General features: G+C 36.4%; 1 protein-coding gene across 1 annotated transcript in view; it reads right to left on the reverse strand.

Moving 5' to 3' along the window:
- The window catches only part of LOC140135579 (dynein axonemal heavy chain 5-like), a 109,286-nt gene that overhangs the window by 14,430 nt on the left and 81,499 nt on the right, over positions 1-13,357 (reverse strand). The window contains 12 exon segments of the mRNA XM_072157120.1: positions 1,579-1,808; positions 2,213-2,500; positions 3,798-3,988; positions 4,749-4,863; positions 5,016-5,259; positions 6,472-6,654; positions 7,651-7,806; positions 8,667-8,692; positions 8,695-8,790; positions 8,793-8,820; positions 10,905-11,073; positions 11,976-12,103. Of these exon segments, the coding sequence (XP_072013221.1) occupies positions 1,579-1,808; positions 2,213-2,500; positions 3,798-3,988; positions 4,749-4,863; positions 5,016-5,259; positions 6,472-6,654; positions 7,651-7,806; positions 8,667-8,692; positions 8,695-8,790; positions 8,793-8,820; positions 10,905-11,073; positions 11,976-12,103 (1,854 nt within the window).

Here is a 13,357-nt window from a genome sequence, read left to right on the forward strand (position 1 = left end):
TTTGTCTCTTATTCCTCTTTTTTTGAACCTTTCTTTTTTTTGCCATTTTACACTATCAAGTATCAAACTGGGGATATTTTATTTGATTCAAGTAGCATGGCATTGACACATGTATCATCTCTCTTTTTTGGAAGATATGGGGGCCTTGAAAAGGCCGATTTGATGTTGAAGAGCCAACTTTAGATTTTAAGTTGGCGTGCTGCCTTTGACTTCTTCTTCATCTTCTTGTTCTAGGTAGACTTCTTCGGCAGGATAGGTTTGCCCGGCTTGGTAACCTTGCCTCTCTTCACTCGTTTAAGCCTGTTCATAGACTTGTTCACGATGTCGAAGAGCTCCAGTCCCTTGCTAGTCTCCTGAGGCGGAAGGGCCTTTTTGAAGTCATGCACGGCGTTCTGAGCCATGTCGTTAGCCGTTTTGTCTAATGTCGCAACTCTCTCTGTCACCAGATAATTTGCAGCGGCATCCATAAGCTTTTCAGAGCAATCCGTGAGGATGTTCTCCCACTCAGTTTGGAAACCCCAACTAAGTGAGCCCCCAGGAAGTTGGGGTAGGTTCTTGTGAACCTTGAACATCGGAAGGATGTCTCCGTTCGCTCGGGAACCACGGATATCTAGTGCAAGAGAATTGGCCTTAGACGCAGTGGTAAGGGGGGTGATAGAGTTACGCAATCTAATGTTCAGATATCGGTAGGCCTATATTTTTTTAGAGAAAAGAATGGTATAGCTATATATTTTACCTTTATGCAAATAAATTGCAAAGTTTTAGGTAAAAAGAAGCTAAGTTTTGCTATGCAAAAAATGCGTATAGAGGTTGTAATATGGGTGGTTGTGAAGAAATTCCAACCAAAAGGCCACTAATTCCGTATAGGAAAAAAGACACTTGAGTTTCTCTATTTTTGAGAAACTATAGAAAGCTATCGTGGGGACGCGTTTAGATTAATGGTGATCAAGACTTAGTTGATCTTTTTATTAATCTCATCAGCTACATTTTGCTCAGCTTAATTTTAAGATCACCTAGTATTTTGGTATATTTGTTCACAGTAGAAACATGGACCTGCATACCTAAGTAATCAAGGAATATGAATATCCATTTTTCCAGATAGGGAAACTGAGGGAATTTGAGAAAAAAGGGAAAATGCAGGGACTTTTAAGGAAAACAGCTAAAATCAGGGAAAACTCTGCAAATTTGATAAACAGCCAAAGTCAGGGAACACTCAAGGTATCTGAGGAAAAAAACCAGCCAAAATTAGGGAATTAGAATGGCTCAAAAGGGCAATTATTTTAGTCCTTTTGGTATACATGTATCTTCCATACAACATATGACACCTAACTGTTCTACAGCCATTGACCTATAAACCGAGTTCATATTTCATATTTTTAGAAAGAAATATCCCTTCTCCATCTCTAGGTAGCAGGTAGTCATTTGAATCAGTCCAAATCCTCACACAACCTTTAAATATTTCTAATAGAATTTTGGAAATTTGTCTGAGAAATATCTGTGAAATGCTGGGAACCCTGATTACTAGTTCATCTCTTATGACAGAAAAAACAAAACTTCAATTACACATGTGCCACTCACATTTGTCATAGATTGCTGCATAAGTCTTCTGGCATGCACCTCTTGGCCCTGTCCCATAGATATAGAGCGGCATTCAATCTTGTGCTTCTTGGCTAATTGTTCTATCATGTTGGTAGGATCACTTCCCATAGATAGGAAACAGACCAGAGGGGTACGGATGTCAGATTCCTGCCAGGTACCTTCCAAATCAAGGATCACACCTTCTGCAAACTCTTCACCCAATGAATCCACTGTACACACACATCAGGAAGAAAAATTTATTTTATATAAAACTTATAAATAGGAAATACTGATGAAAGATCTTCCAACTTTTCTGGTTGTGTAACACGCGAGGTAAAATTGACAATCATCAGCATTTAAGGCCTTTTCTCGCCACGCCAAAACATGCAGGCCCCATGCAGGTTTGCGAGAAATGTGATCGGGTGCAAATTCGAGGCACTTGATACAAAGTTAACCTCGCATTTAACTGGTATGTACAATTGACACAAGAGACAATTTGCCTGCATATTCCAGTCCACACAAAACATACATCAAGCATAAAGATGCGTATTATCATTCTATTTTGGGCTCTTACACTATTTGCCTTCCATTAGCAACAAACCAAAATGGCGGATTTACCATGGCAGATACCTACCAATATATTTCCTAGCTTGTGCCATGGTCCTGTCTGGGCACCATGACCTGACCAGCAACAGTCTCCTGAAGACATCCAATGAGTTCTGATAGCCATCTGGTATGATCTCTTCCTCAGGAGCATCTTTGTCAAACCAATGCCTCCACTGCTTCTCATTACGACTGATCTGATTCAAGATGTCGCTGAAATGTTTGAGTTTGGAAAGCTCCACTAAGTTGAGCCAAGTGATATCAAGAATCCATTTGCTGCATTTTGGAGGGCAACCTTTCAGATCTAGTGATGCACCACCTGATAAATTTGAAAAAAACAAACATGTATAATGTAAAGGCATATACTCTAAAAACGACTACTGTGAGCATGGTGAGAGACAGGGTTGGCGATTTTTCCTTTAAATCAAAAAAATTTATTTCATTCAATCAGATTTTTTTTATTTGAATGGATTTATTTTTTTATTCCAAAAACTGCTATACCCAATGATAAAATCAATAGAGACCAGTGGAATGCTAGACATATGAGCAATCCTATCAGATATTTACAAAAAATCAAAATGTGTTTTTACATGTGAAAATTTCAAAGAAAAATTTGGTAAAATCTTGGGAAAAAAACCTGCTGAATTCTGCATCCCTGAACATGAATTTTTAGCATTAGATAAAATGACATAATAGATGCATTTTAATTGTATCCAAAAGTTACAGAATCATAAGGAATGAAGTAACACAGTCAATTTAGGAAAGAAATTAACTTAAATTGATCAAAAATAGTAAAAAATTAAAAAGTTGATTCAAATCAGTAATTTAAAAAAGAAGAAGTTGGTTTAAATAGTGATGAATCAATTGATTTAAATCGTGCCAACCATGGTGAGAGATGTGATATGGTTGACCCACTAATGGGCAATTACCTGATATCACATGCCCATTCATGACATACACATATAAAAGTATCACAGGAGTGTGACTTATGGTCTACCCTACTGGGAAACTGTCCCAAGGGGCAATTGCCAATAACTGGGCAATTAGACCAAGTAAAATAAATAACATGTAGTCATGAATATCATCTGGACTTTCTCATAATTTGATGAGGGAAGCCCTTATTATTTGTTATTTTGTTACAAACTGACCATTCATTTCTGTGGAAAATTGCAATTACAAAGCCTTTGTCAACACTTCATAAAAACGGGGAGGCCCTAATATTTTTGTTATTTCCCCAAAGCCCTACCCCTAGCTTGAAGAAAGTGTTTGTAATGTGTTTATAAATGATAACCAAGATCCTCTTAACATGTCTTTTCATCACAACAATTTTAGAAACAAAGTAAAGGAGCAATTAAGAAAAATAGCAACAATATTTGAAACTCTCCAAATATCAGTGAGGGCAGGGATGATATACATGTTATTTAATTTATTTTGCCTTAGTGGTTTCCTTTTTAGAAATCAGAATATAGCCTACATGTTATTAATCATATTTGATATCTTTTGCTGTTATTAAAAAAATATGAATATGAATATGATTCCTGTTACTATGCACTGAGAATGCATGACAGTACTGATTCAGTCTATTTTGTTCACTTGTAATTATCACATATTTTCACCTTTAACAAAAGTCATAAACTCTTCACGTTTGACTTTTCCTCCTTGTGAGTCAATCTTGAGTGTGAGTAGCAATGTGAACATGAGTTTGTCAGCCTCATACAAGCCTCTAGCAGCATACTTGAAGACACAGAATGTCATGAAATCGATGATGTTAACAATACGCTTGCTGGTGATTGGACTCTTTGTTGAACTGAAAAATACAATATTAAATAGAAAATAATGGGTATTTTTACAACATCATAATAATAAGAGAAATGTTTGTTTGCCCATCTTTATTTTCACATTATTATCTTTCCCAGACATGTTGTAAATGTTTATTGTAACAATTGTGTTAATTGCTTATAACCAATTACATTTTCGCTTCTAAATTATTGTAGTAGTAGTAGTATTAGAAGTATATTTTTCATGTATCACTTTCATTTTATAATCATTGCTTATTCTTTGCTTTTTGTGCCTAACCTGAGTGCAATTACTGTTGGTTTTTGGCACTCTATAAATGTCAGTAATTGATTGATGAATTATTAATTACATAATCCTTCTTTTCTCAAATACATTTGTGTTTTGAAATGTAAAATGTACTGGATAATAATAATAATAAATTTGACAAATTTTTATGGTATTTATCTCAAAAGTAAGTAAGTCAACAGGTTTTGGTGGAAGCTGGTCACATAAAATGCCTTAATTATAGGTAAAATATCTAATTCTCGATCATGAGAGCAAACTTGCGTACGCACTGGTATTTGCATTGAGTGTACTACGCAAAGACAACTCATACCATGCTAGCACAGCTTTTGAAAATTGACCAATCACATGGTTGTTGCTAAGCAAGGTCACGGTTCGGTCATGTATGTCGCACAATCGTGTTATTCTGTGAAAAGTACGCTGACGCAAAAGGTATATACTCTCATGATCGAGAATTACTTACTTTGCCTTTAGGCTCAAATACTTACTTTGTCATAGACTGATCAAAGAGTCCCAAGAACTGTTTGAGTGATGTCTGGTACATAACATTCACCATACTCATGTCAGTAATCAAGAAGTATAAAATACTGCCTCGTGTAGCAACTGTAGAAAAATATAGCAACAGAAAATTATGAGCAAGCACAGAATAAGGGAGATATTTATTTTGGGTAAGATCAAGCCCTTGCAACTCCTATATCAGCGCAATACCATCATCATAATCAACAGCAACATGATCACCAAACATAAAAACCTACCAGGTCTGAATTCTTCACGAGCAGAATTAATCTTGATTTCAGTCTCTGCAGCAACTTGGAGCTTCTGACTGACCTCTTCTGCAGTAGCTTTAGTAACCTGTAGCACTGTGATAAGAGACTCATCGTCTACCAGGGAACCTTGTGTGCTCGTTAGACGGTAGAGGAGATTGTCTTCTAGCTCTTTCATCTTACGCTTGTTAGCTGTTACATCTTCAATCAGTTTCACACGCTCCGATTCAAGCTCCTGAAAGACAAAAAAACACACCTTATTATTAATATAATTTAAAAATAGAACGTTACAAAAAAATTAACTTATGTTGAGATTGCTGAGTATCAACTGTGAATTCATGTAGTATAGTGGTTAGACTCTGAACCTGTAATCCAGCGACCGAGGTGGATTCAGGTCCACTGAGTCCTGATTTTTTCCTCTCTCAAAATTTTCATATGTCAGTTTGCTCAAGCCCCCAAAAAAGTAAATTCTGAAAGGGTGTTTGTTTACCTGTTTAAAAAATTACACTTCAGGGCTAGACTTTTCAACAACAAATGTTAATCCTTCACAAATTTTAATTCCAAGTTATTGATGATTTTGCTCCCAGTGAAATGGATGCAACTGTATATATCCACATAAAATACTTGAAACAACTTAATTACTACCATGGCCATCATTTTAACCATAGATAATTCTTAGATAATTTTCAAGGTATTGCAGAATCGTCAGGCATCTACTTTTTATTTCATTAGTATTTTTACGTATGTCTGATGATGTTAGAGCTAACACTGACAAAGCATTGACAGTTTTACACTTGTCAATTGTTCAACTTCATCACCTCCCTTCCTAAGGCACTACATCAAATTTGGTCCTATAATGTCCTAGTGTCATTGTCGCTTCCTCTTCGGGCACCGATAGCGCTATAGGACCAAAAATGATGTTGTGCCTAAGCCTAAAGTGTATCATTTTAGTACTACTGTTCATGCTTGTCACCTCGAAACTGGTAGTGACAGAACTGCATGTTTAGGTTGCTGCTTAGAAACGCACATCCTACCCATTCCATAGTTGACCTTCGCCACCAGGATCAGCTTCCGAGTTTCGTACAGGTTACTACGCGACAATTAGCAGTAAGTTCCTTGTCCAGGGGAATTTCAAGCTAACTTAATTTTTACACAAGAGTGTACTAAACCGCCAGGACTAAACCACCGCCATAGTTTGAACCTGCAACCTCTCACACCATAGTTGAACGCCTTATTGATTAAGCTAACTTCACTAATTTAATTAAAACAGGGAAAATATGACATAGCATCCAATAGGGGAGTAACAAAAACATATAAACAAAGTAAAAAACCTGACGTTTTGAAAAGACAAAACTTTGCTTTTTCAAGGGATAAAATAAGAGACCTGCTCTCGATATAGTGGAGAACAGCTCACTAATTTAGCTAACAATAGTCCCTTCCTACTCACACTCTTCTCTGTCAAGATGACTCTTCCCAGCAACTGATCTTCCAAGCCCTTAATAGTGACAGTGAAATCAATAATAGATGTCCTAGCACTGATCTCTGGTGTGTAGGCTGGGTTAGGTAGTTTAGTTGTAATGTACAGACGGAATCCATCCATCACATCAACCTCTTTGTCTCCAACTTTCACCTGTTAAGAAAAAGAAATTGTGAACAGAACCACAAACAGAAAAGTTTAATTTAACAATTCCTGAACACAACCTATAAATGGGAATATTCCCTTTTCCAAGATGACTGCCATGGTTAAAGGGTACATAACACAAAATAGCTTTCCATAGACTTTACGTGCAAAATAGGGGTCACGTTTTAGGCCTGAATCTTATTGTCGAGTTACGTCCAACTTTGAAATATATATTTGATATCATCTTAATCAAAACAAAATTCTGTATAACATATCTGAAAATGACACAACATTTTAGGTCTACTTCTTGAGAAAATTAGCGCTAAATGAAAAGGCCTGATTTTCCTGTGTTTACGTCCGACTGCTAACCGCGTTTTGACCTAGTGTGTTCATGTGCTCATCACGGTAAACATCACTCAAATTTTCATGTTTTCTGTTCAAATTAGTAGCGATCACATTCACAAGTTCTAGTAAAACACGATTTTCAACACTAAAATTGTTAATATTGTACCGATTTTGCACAATTTTTATGCAAAGTTGGGCCTATAGGCATGATAAACTTTTACCGGAAATGGCTTCACAGGCAGATTTAGTGGTATGAACCCTAAAGAAGAATTTAAAAACTGTTGATGAGAAATGAGGATTAATTATATAAAATGTTTATGAAGTAATTATAGCATATGTTACTAACCCATATACTAACCCATTAACGCATACACTAACCTATACACTAACCCATACTCATACGCTAATGTTACGGCAATGGGGCCACACTAGTTTGATCTTTTGTTCAACCATTGATGCTTGGTCGATCCTTATAATTTATGAAATATCAATTAACTGACTGCTGTTAATTATAAATAGTCTTTGTATGTAATGTGTTGACCAATGACATTCTGACATTAATTTTGATTAACTTGTTGATAGTTCCTTAATAACAAGCATCAAAGCAGCATCAATGGCCCATCCTAAGATTGAACAAATTTGGCTGTGGAGCTTGCTTACCTTAAATGTGCTACCACTCTTGATGAAGTTCTTCTCCAGGATGTTGTCAAGGGCTGGATCTAACTCCTCTCCTACATCTTCTATCAGTAGTGGTCTTCCAAGTGATAAGGAATCCTCCATGTGATTACGGAAATACTTGTGATTCAAAGATGTTACCTGACGGGGAGGATTTGAAAACAACAAAGTACAATCAAAATCTACACAGATTTTTAAAGTAAAAAGTTAAAAGATAAAGAGATAGTACGTAAAGGGGGTAAACGAAGAGGTGATGAGACAAAAGCAAGAGCAGGAAGTGAGAGAGAGAGGGGGATCCAGAGAAAGGGGAGATGGGGTGAGAGGATCAGAGAGAAGAACAATGTGGGAGGGAGCAACAGAAAGGGAGAGATAGAGGGAGAGGGGGAGAGAGAGACAGGAAGAGGCGATCTTCATTTACAATATTCATTAATTGTTTGCCCTGACCTTATGCAAAACCTTCTTGATCACTTTCCATTGTTCTCAAGATGTAAAATCAGTATTTTCAAACAAATTCAGCATTTTCACACTGTTAATTTTTTCTTCTTAAAAAAGTTGTTGTTTTTCCTGTAATTCAATTGGTTCTTGCCCATGTTATGTGAGACAATAGAGCACACCTGAGTGGCTGCATATATTGTTTGCATACATTGCGGGTAACATGGTATGCACGCAGTGATTTCAAGCATCAGTGCAGTTCGATATTTTGCGTCCATGTGCGAAAGACGCAATGGATTCACTGATTTTGTGCAGGGGAGTGACTGGTTGAACTTGATCAAACAGCCATTAAGATTAGACATAAATAACATGCGTACATGATTTTACAACTTAGTTTAAGAATGAGAATAAAAGTATTGCTTAGATTCTCGGCTGTCTCTATCGCCTCATATAACACAGAGATAGCATTATTGCTTTGAACTCGGTGAAGAGTAGATAGACAGATATGCAGACAAGTTTATATACACACTGACAGATATATACAGACCCAGACAGACATGGCATTTTACCTGTAGTTCATTAGCTGCTTCTCTATTTTGATCCATATTTTGCCCTGACCCTGGGGATCTATAAGCAAGGCGAAGCGTGATGCTTTGGTCACAATGATACCATTTTGAATGGATAATTCATCGTTGGAAGACCCTGGAGATTCCATTCTGCAATCTGCAAAATATAACAATAACAACTTGATTATGCAAACAAAATACGAAACGTGCAAAGACAATACTTGAAGCACCACCAAAAGGTCAATGTATATCAGTTCTATAGCACCTGTAAACTGTGCTGAGGCTTGTGGATCAACAGCTAGGTGATGCACCTGTGCATAGTGCACTATAAATCATTGCCCTTATTTTTTCATTATAAACCTTTTCATATCGAAGTTTTTCGAAGTGATGACCCAGTTTTTAAAAATGGGTCATGATACGCAGTTCTTGGGTTTGCACTTACGCCAGTTGTGTGTTGCGTCAATGCACGCAGTTGAGGAGCGCTTGTGTGTATTTACGCGGGCGTGTAAAGACGCTCGCATCCATGTGATTATTTTGCAAACATTTCCAATGCTGATTCACACGATATGAAAAGGTCAATTAAATCTAAAACATAAGACTGCAGCTGCTATTTTTTTTCTTTCTTTCTTCATTATAAGTTGTATTATATTTGATTTTGTCTTTGGGCACCTGGATTATCAATAAATAAAACATAATTGCAATGGGTGTTTGATAACTTGAGATCTAAATTAACTTTGAATTCTTCTCCAAGAAAATTACTTCAAAGAGTGAAAAATGTGCGGAGAAACACAAATTATTCAAGTACAAACATTCTTATCCACCTGATCTAATTCAGCTGAAAAATCTGTTAATTAAAGGCCCATTCACTGATTTGCTCATTGGGCATATGTGACATGATCAAGGGAATGAGTCACATGCTCAATTCTGATCGAAATGAGTTTTATGTAGATTCCTAAAGAGGACATTAAGAGCTTTCAAAACTGAAAACCCTATGTTGATACGACTGCTGAAAACATTGCAAAACAAAAGAATTTGACCACTTTCTTTGCCAATATCTCAAAATCAGTATTAGCGACATGCGACTCATTTCCCTTGATCGTGTCACATATTTTAAAAATCAAAATTCAGGTTTTAGCCCATTTGTGACTGCCATATATATGCTAACATAGCCTGCTAGTGGTTAAGCTCAAAGCTGTGTGTAAAAGACAATATAAGACATTTTACACCAATCAGTAATTTCTCTATTTAAGTCATGAAATTTGCTATATGAATTTGAATTGGGCTTCAACTTTGTCAATACTGCTGTTTTCTTTGTTTTTTAGAAAAATTTTCATTTCAAAAATACCTAATGACAATTTAAATGACTTATACTTAACTTTTAGGTAATTTATAAACAAGTTTAATTTTGTTACACTTAAGGTGGTACTACACCCCCTGATAAATTTTGTGACTAATTTTGCATTTTTCTCAAAAAATAACTATACACTGGTAACAAAAAAAGGAATCCAATTACTTCACTGAAATTGCAGTGATTCAAGACAAGTGGTTCATTATATATGTTAAGAAATGAGGTACATTCTAGCGGTACACACACACACAACATGAGATAACTTAGTTGGGTTATCCACCAACATCTCAATAAGATTCAGTCCAACAGTGAATGGAATCAGACAGACAGACACCCCCCACATCATGAGATAACTTACAGTCAGGTTATCCACCAACACCTCAATAAGATTCAGTCCAACAGTGAATGGAATTAGACAGACAGACACCCCCCACATCATGAGATAACTTACAGTCAGGTTATCCACCAACACCTCAATAAGATTCAGTCCAACAGTGAATGGAATCAGACACACAGACAGACCCCCCAACAGACACACACACATATCATCAGATAACTTACAGTTGGGTTATCCACCAGCATCTCAATAAGATTCAACCCAACAGTGAATGGAATCAGACACACAGACAGACCCCCCAACAGACACACACACATATCATCAGATAACTTACAGTTGGGTTATCCACCAACATCTCAATAAGATTCAACCCAGCAGTGAATGGAATCAGACAGACAGACAGACCCCCCCCAACAGACACACACACATATCATCAGATAAGTTACAGTTGGGTTATCCACCAGCATCTCAATAAGATTCAACCCAACAGTGAATGGAATCAGACACACAGACAGACCCCCCAACAGACACACACACATATCATCAGATAACTTACAGTTGGGTTATCCACCAACATCTCAATAAGATTCAACCCAGCAGTGAATGGAATCTTTCTAGACTTCATTTCTTTCTGCCAATCTTTCTGTAGTTTGGAACGGAACTCTTGGTTGAAAGGCCCCGAATATGACAGGAATCCTGTAGCTAGTAACACATCACCAACCAATCTGAAATACAAAGAATGTAATATGTCCGAGTTTAAATGAAGGAACATTATACATACCCAATAGTTGAATACATTATAGGGAAAAGAGTAATCCTTAGTTTACAAATATTGACTGCTATGAGGGGCATGGTGAAAATTATAGGCCCAGGGTGATACGCCGAGGGGCATAGTCATGGTTTTGATATCACCGCGGGCCTATAATTTTAACCATGCCCCGAATAAAAAGCAGTCAATATTTGTTTTATATACAAAATCTTAAAAGCATCGATTTTGGGAAGAGATATTAATAGTTTCAATGCGAACGGCACAGATTACAATCGGGGATTTCCACGTAACTATTTAGCGTGCGAAAATATTAATGTGTGTGTAATATCATTTTACGCTGGGAACAAAGCACTCGCAGAACTATGCCCGGGGAATAGTTACTTTTGCGGATGCCCGTCCTTTTAACCAATCAGATGACGGGAATCTTTAGATGAGGTATATAATAATAAATACATTCCAACCTCTTTTATTCGGCCATGATGGGACCAAGCACTAGTTGGATAAGTGAAAAATCTAGATAAATGATCGATGTGTAACTCTGCATGGAATGTCTGAAGTGCTAAAACTGGGACAACAATATTACTCAATGTGGGGTAATAACAGTGAAAGATGAAATGTGAGTGTTGTACATAACATAAATAGGTCCTTCTAAATGCATCGAAGCGTATGGAGACAGTTAATGATAATTACAAGATTACACAATTTGATCAGGTTAATGTACATTGACAGTATTCTAACCAATCACTGCATTGTTGAATTGTTGAAAATAAACTTAGAATTGATGTTATTGTACTTTTCAAGTTAGAGGCATCAAGACTAGCAGCATCATTAAAAATTGATAACATTTCTGAATGTTACCTTTCAATTTGTGCTTTGAATTCTTTGTTAGCTTGAGTCCATCGTTCCTTCTCACCCCCTAGCCCAGTGATAAGGGTAGTAGCAGCATCCATCTTACGTTGACAAGCTGCTGCATCGTCAAGAAGATCCTGTAAACATACACATGGTAAAAAGTCAATTTAACAACCAGTTTTCTTTATGTATATATATATGCTCATTCACATCAATCATATGTGACCGTACAGCACGAATGAGCCGTAAATGTCCTCAATTGTATTTTGAGTTACAGTGTAAAATGGGCATGAAGGTCATATTCATAGGTATTTCAATTTGGTGCTACGTGTATCTCATTTAATGAAGTACACGTAGCACCAAATTGAGGTACATATGAATACGACCTTCATGCCCATTTTACACTGTAACTCAGAATACAATTGAGGACATTTACGGCTCATTCGTGCTGTACGGTCACATATGTGATGCTCTGCTCCATGGGGGCCAAAGGAAGCATTTTTCAAAAGTGAGTTCTATAATTATTACCATATACAAACATTAGGCTATCATAAACTGAAACACCAAAGGTCTAGCATACTTGGTTCTAAAGTTTTGTGAATGTGTATTTTCAAATTTTCAAATTTGCCACCTTTGCCCCCCTCCCCTCCCCCCCCCCCCTGGACCAGATCATGTCACATATGAAAATGAATAGTAAAACAAAAATAAAATGTACTTAGAAAAATTAGTTGCACCTTTTCAGAAGTATGTTTAGCATAGGGAAGGAAACAAAAATCAAATATCAGTATCATTAAGGAATCCCAAGAGGCAGGTGATTGCTAAAAACTAAGACACACAAAATATAGAAGCAAAATGTATCTGTAGAAAACCTATTTGTTGAACCTACTTAAGGTAGGAGCATCGGATAATAGGCCCATGCAGGAAAATAGCCACTATTTCAAGTCAGAATTATGTATCCATTTCAAATATATAACCAATTGAAGATAAGTCTTTACTCCACTGATTTTTAATGTTTCATGAAAATTGAAACAATTCTTATGTTTCTACAAATAATTATTGCTAGCCAAGAGGGAACGTGATATGGTTTCCATAGTTAGTGGGGTGGTTAATAAGCCTAATATCTAAATTCTCTCGCCAGATTTTTTTGATAAAGTGTTTATTTTTTGAGAAAAATCATTTTTTCTATTTTTAAATTAGGGAAATCTAAAAACACCCATAACTTAAAATAGAAACACTTTATTTAAAAAAGCTGGCCAGAAAAGTTTCTAAATTTAATTACCTTTCATATGACACCTTATTTGTTAAAATTGGCCCTATGGTTAGCTCAGACAATAATTATGAAATTGGGTCATTCAGTGTTTCTAGATCAAATCAAGAAAATTTGAGCAAGT

The sequence above is a fragment of the Amphiura filiformis genome, chromosome 16, assembly GCF_039555335.1.
Source record: "Amphiura filiformis chromosome 16, Afil_fr2py, whole genome shotgun sequence".
Classification (NCBI taxonomy): domain Eukaryota; kingdom Metazoa; phylum Echinodermata; class Ophiuroidea; order Amphilepidida; family Amphiuridae; genus Amphiura; species Amphiura filiformis.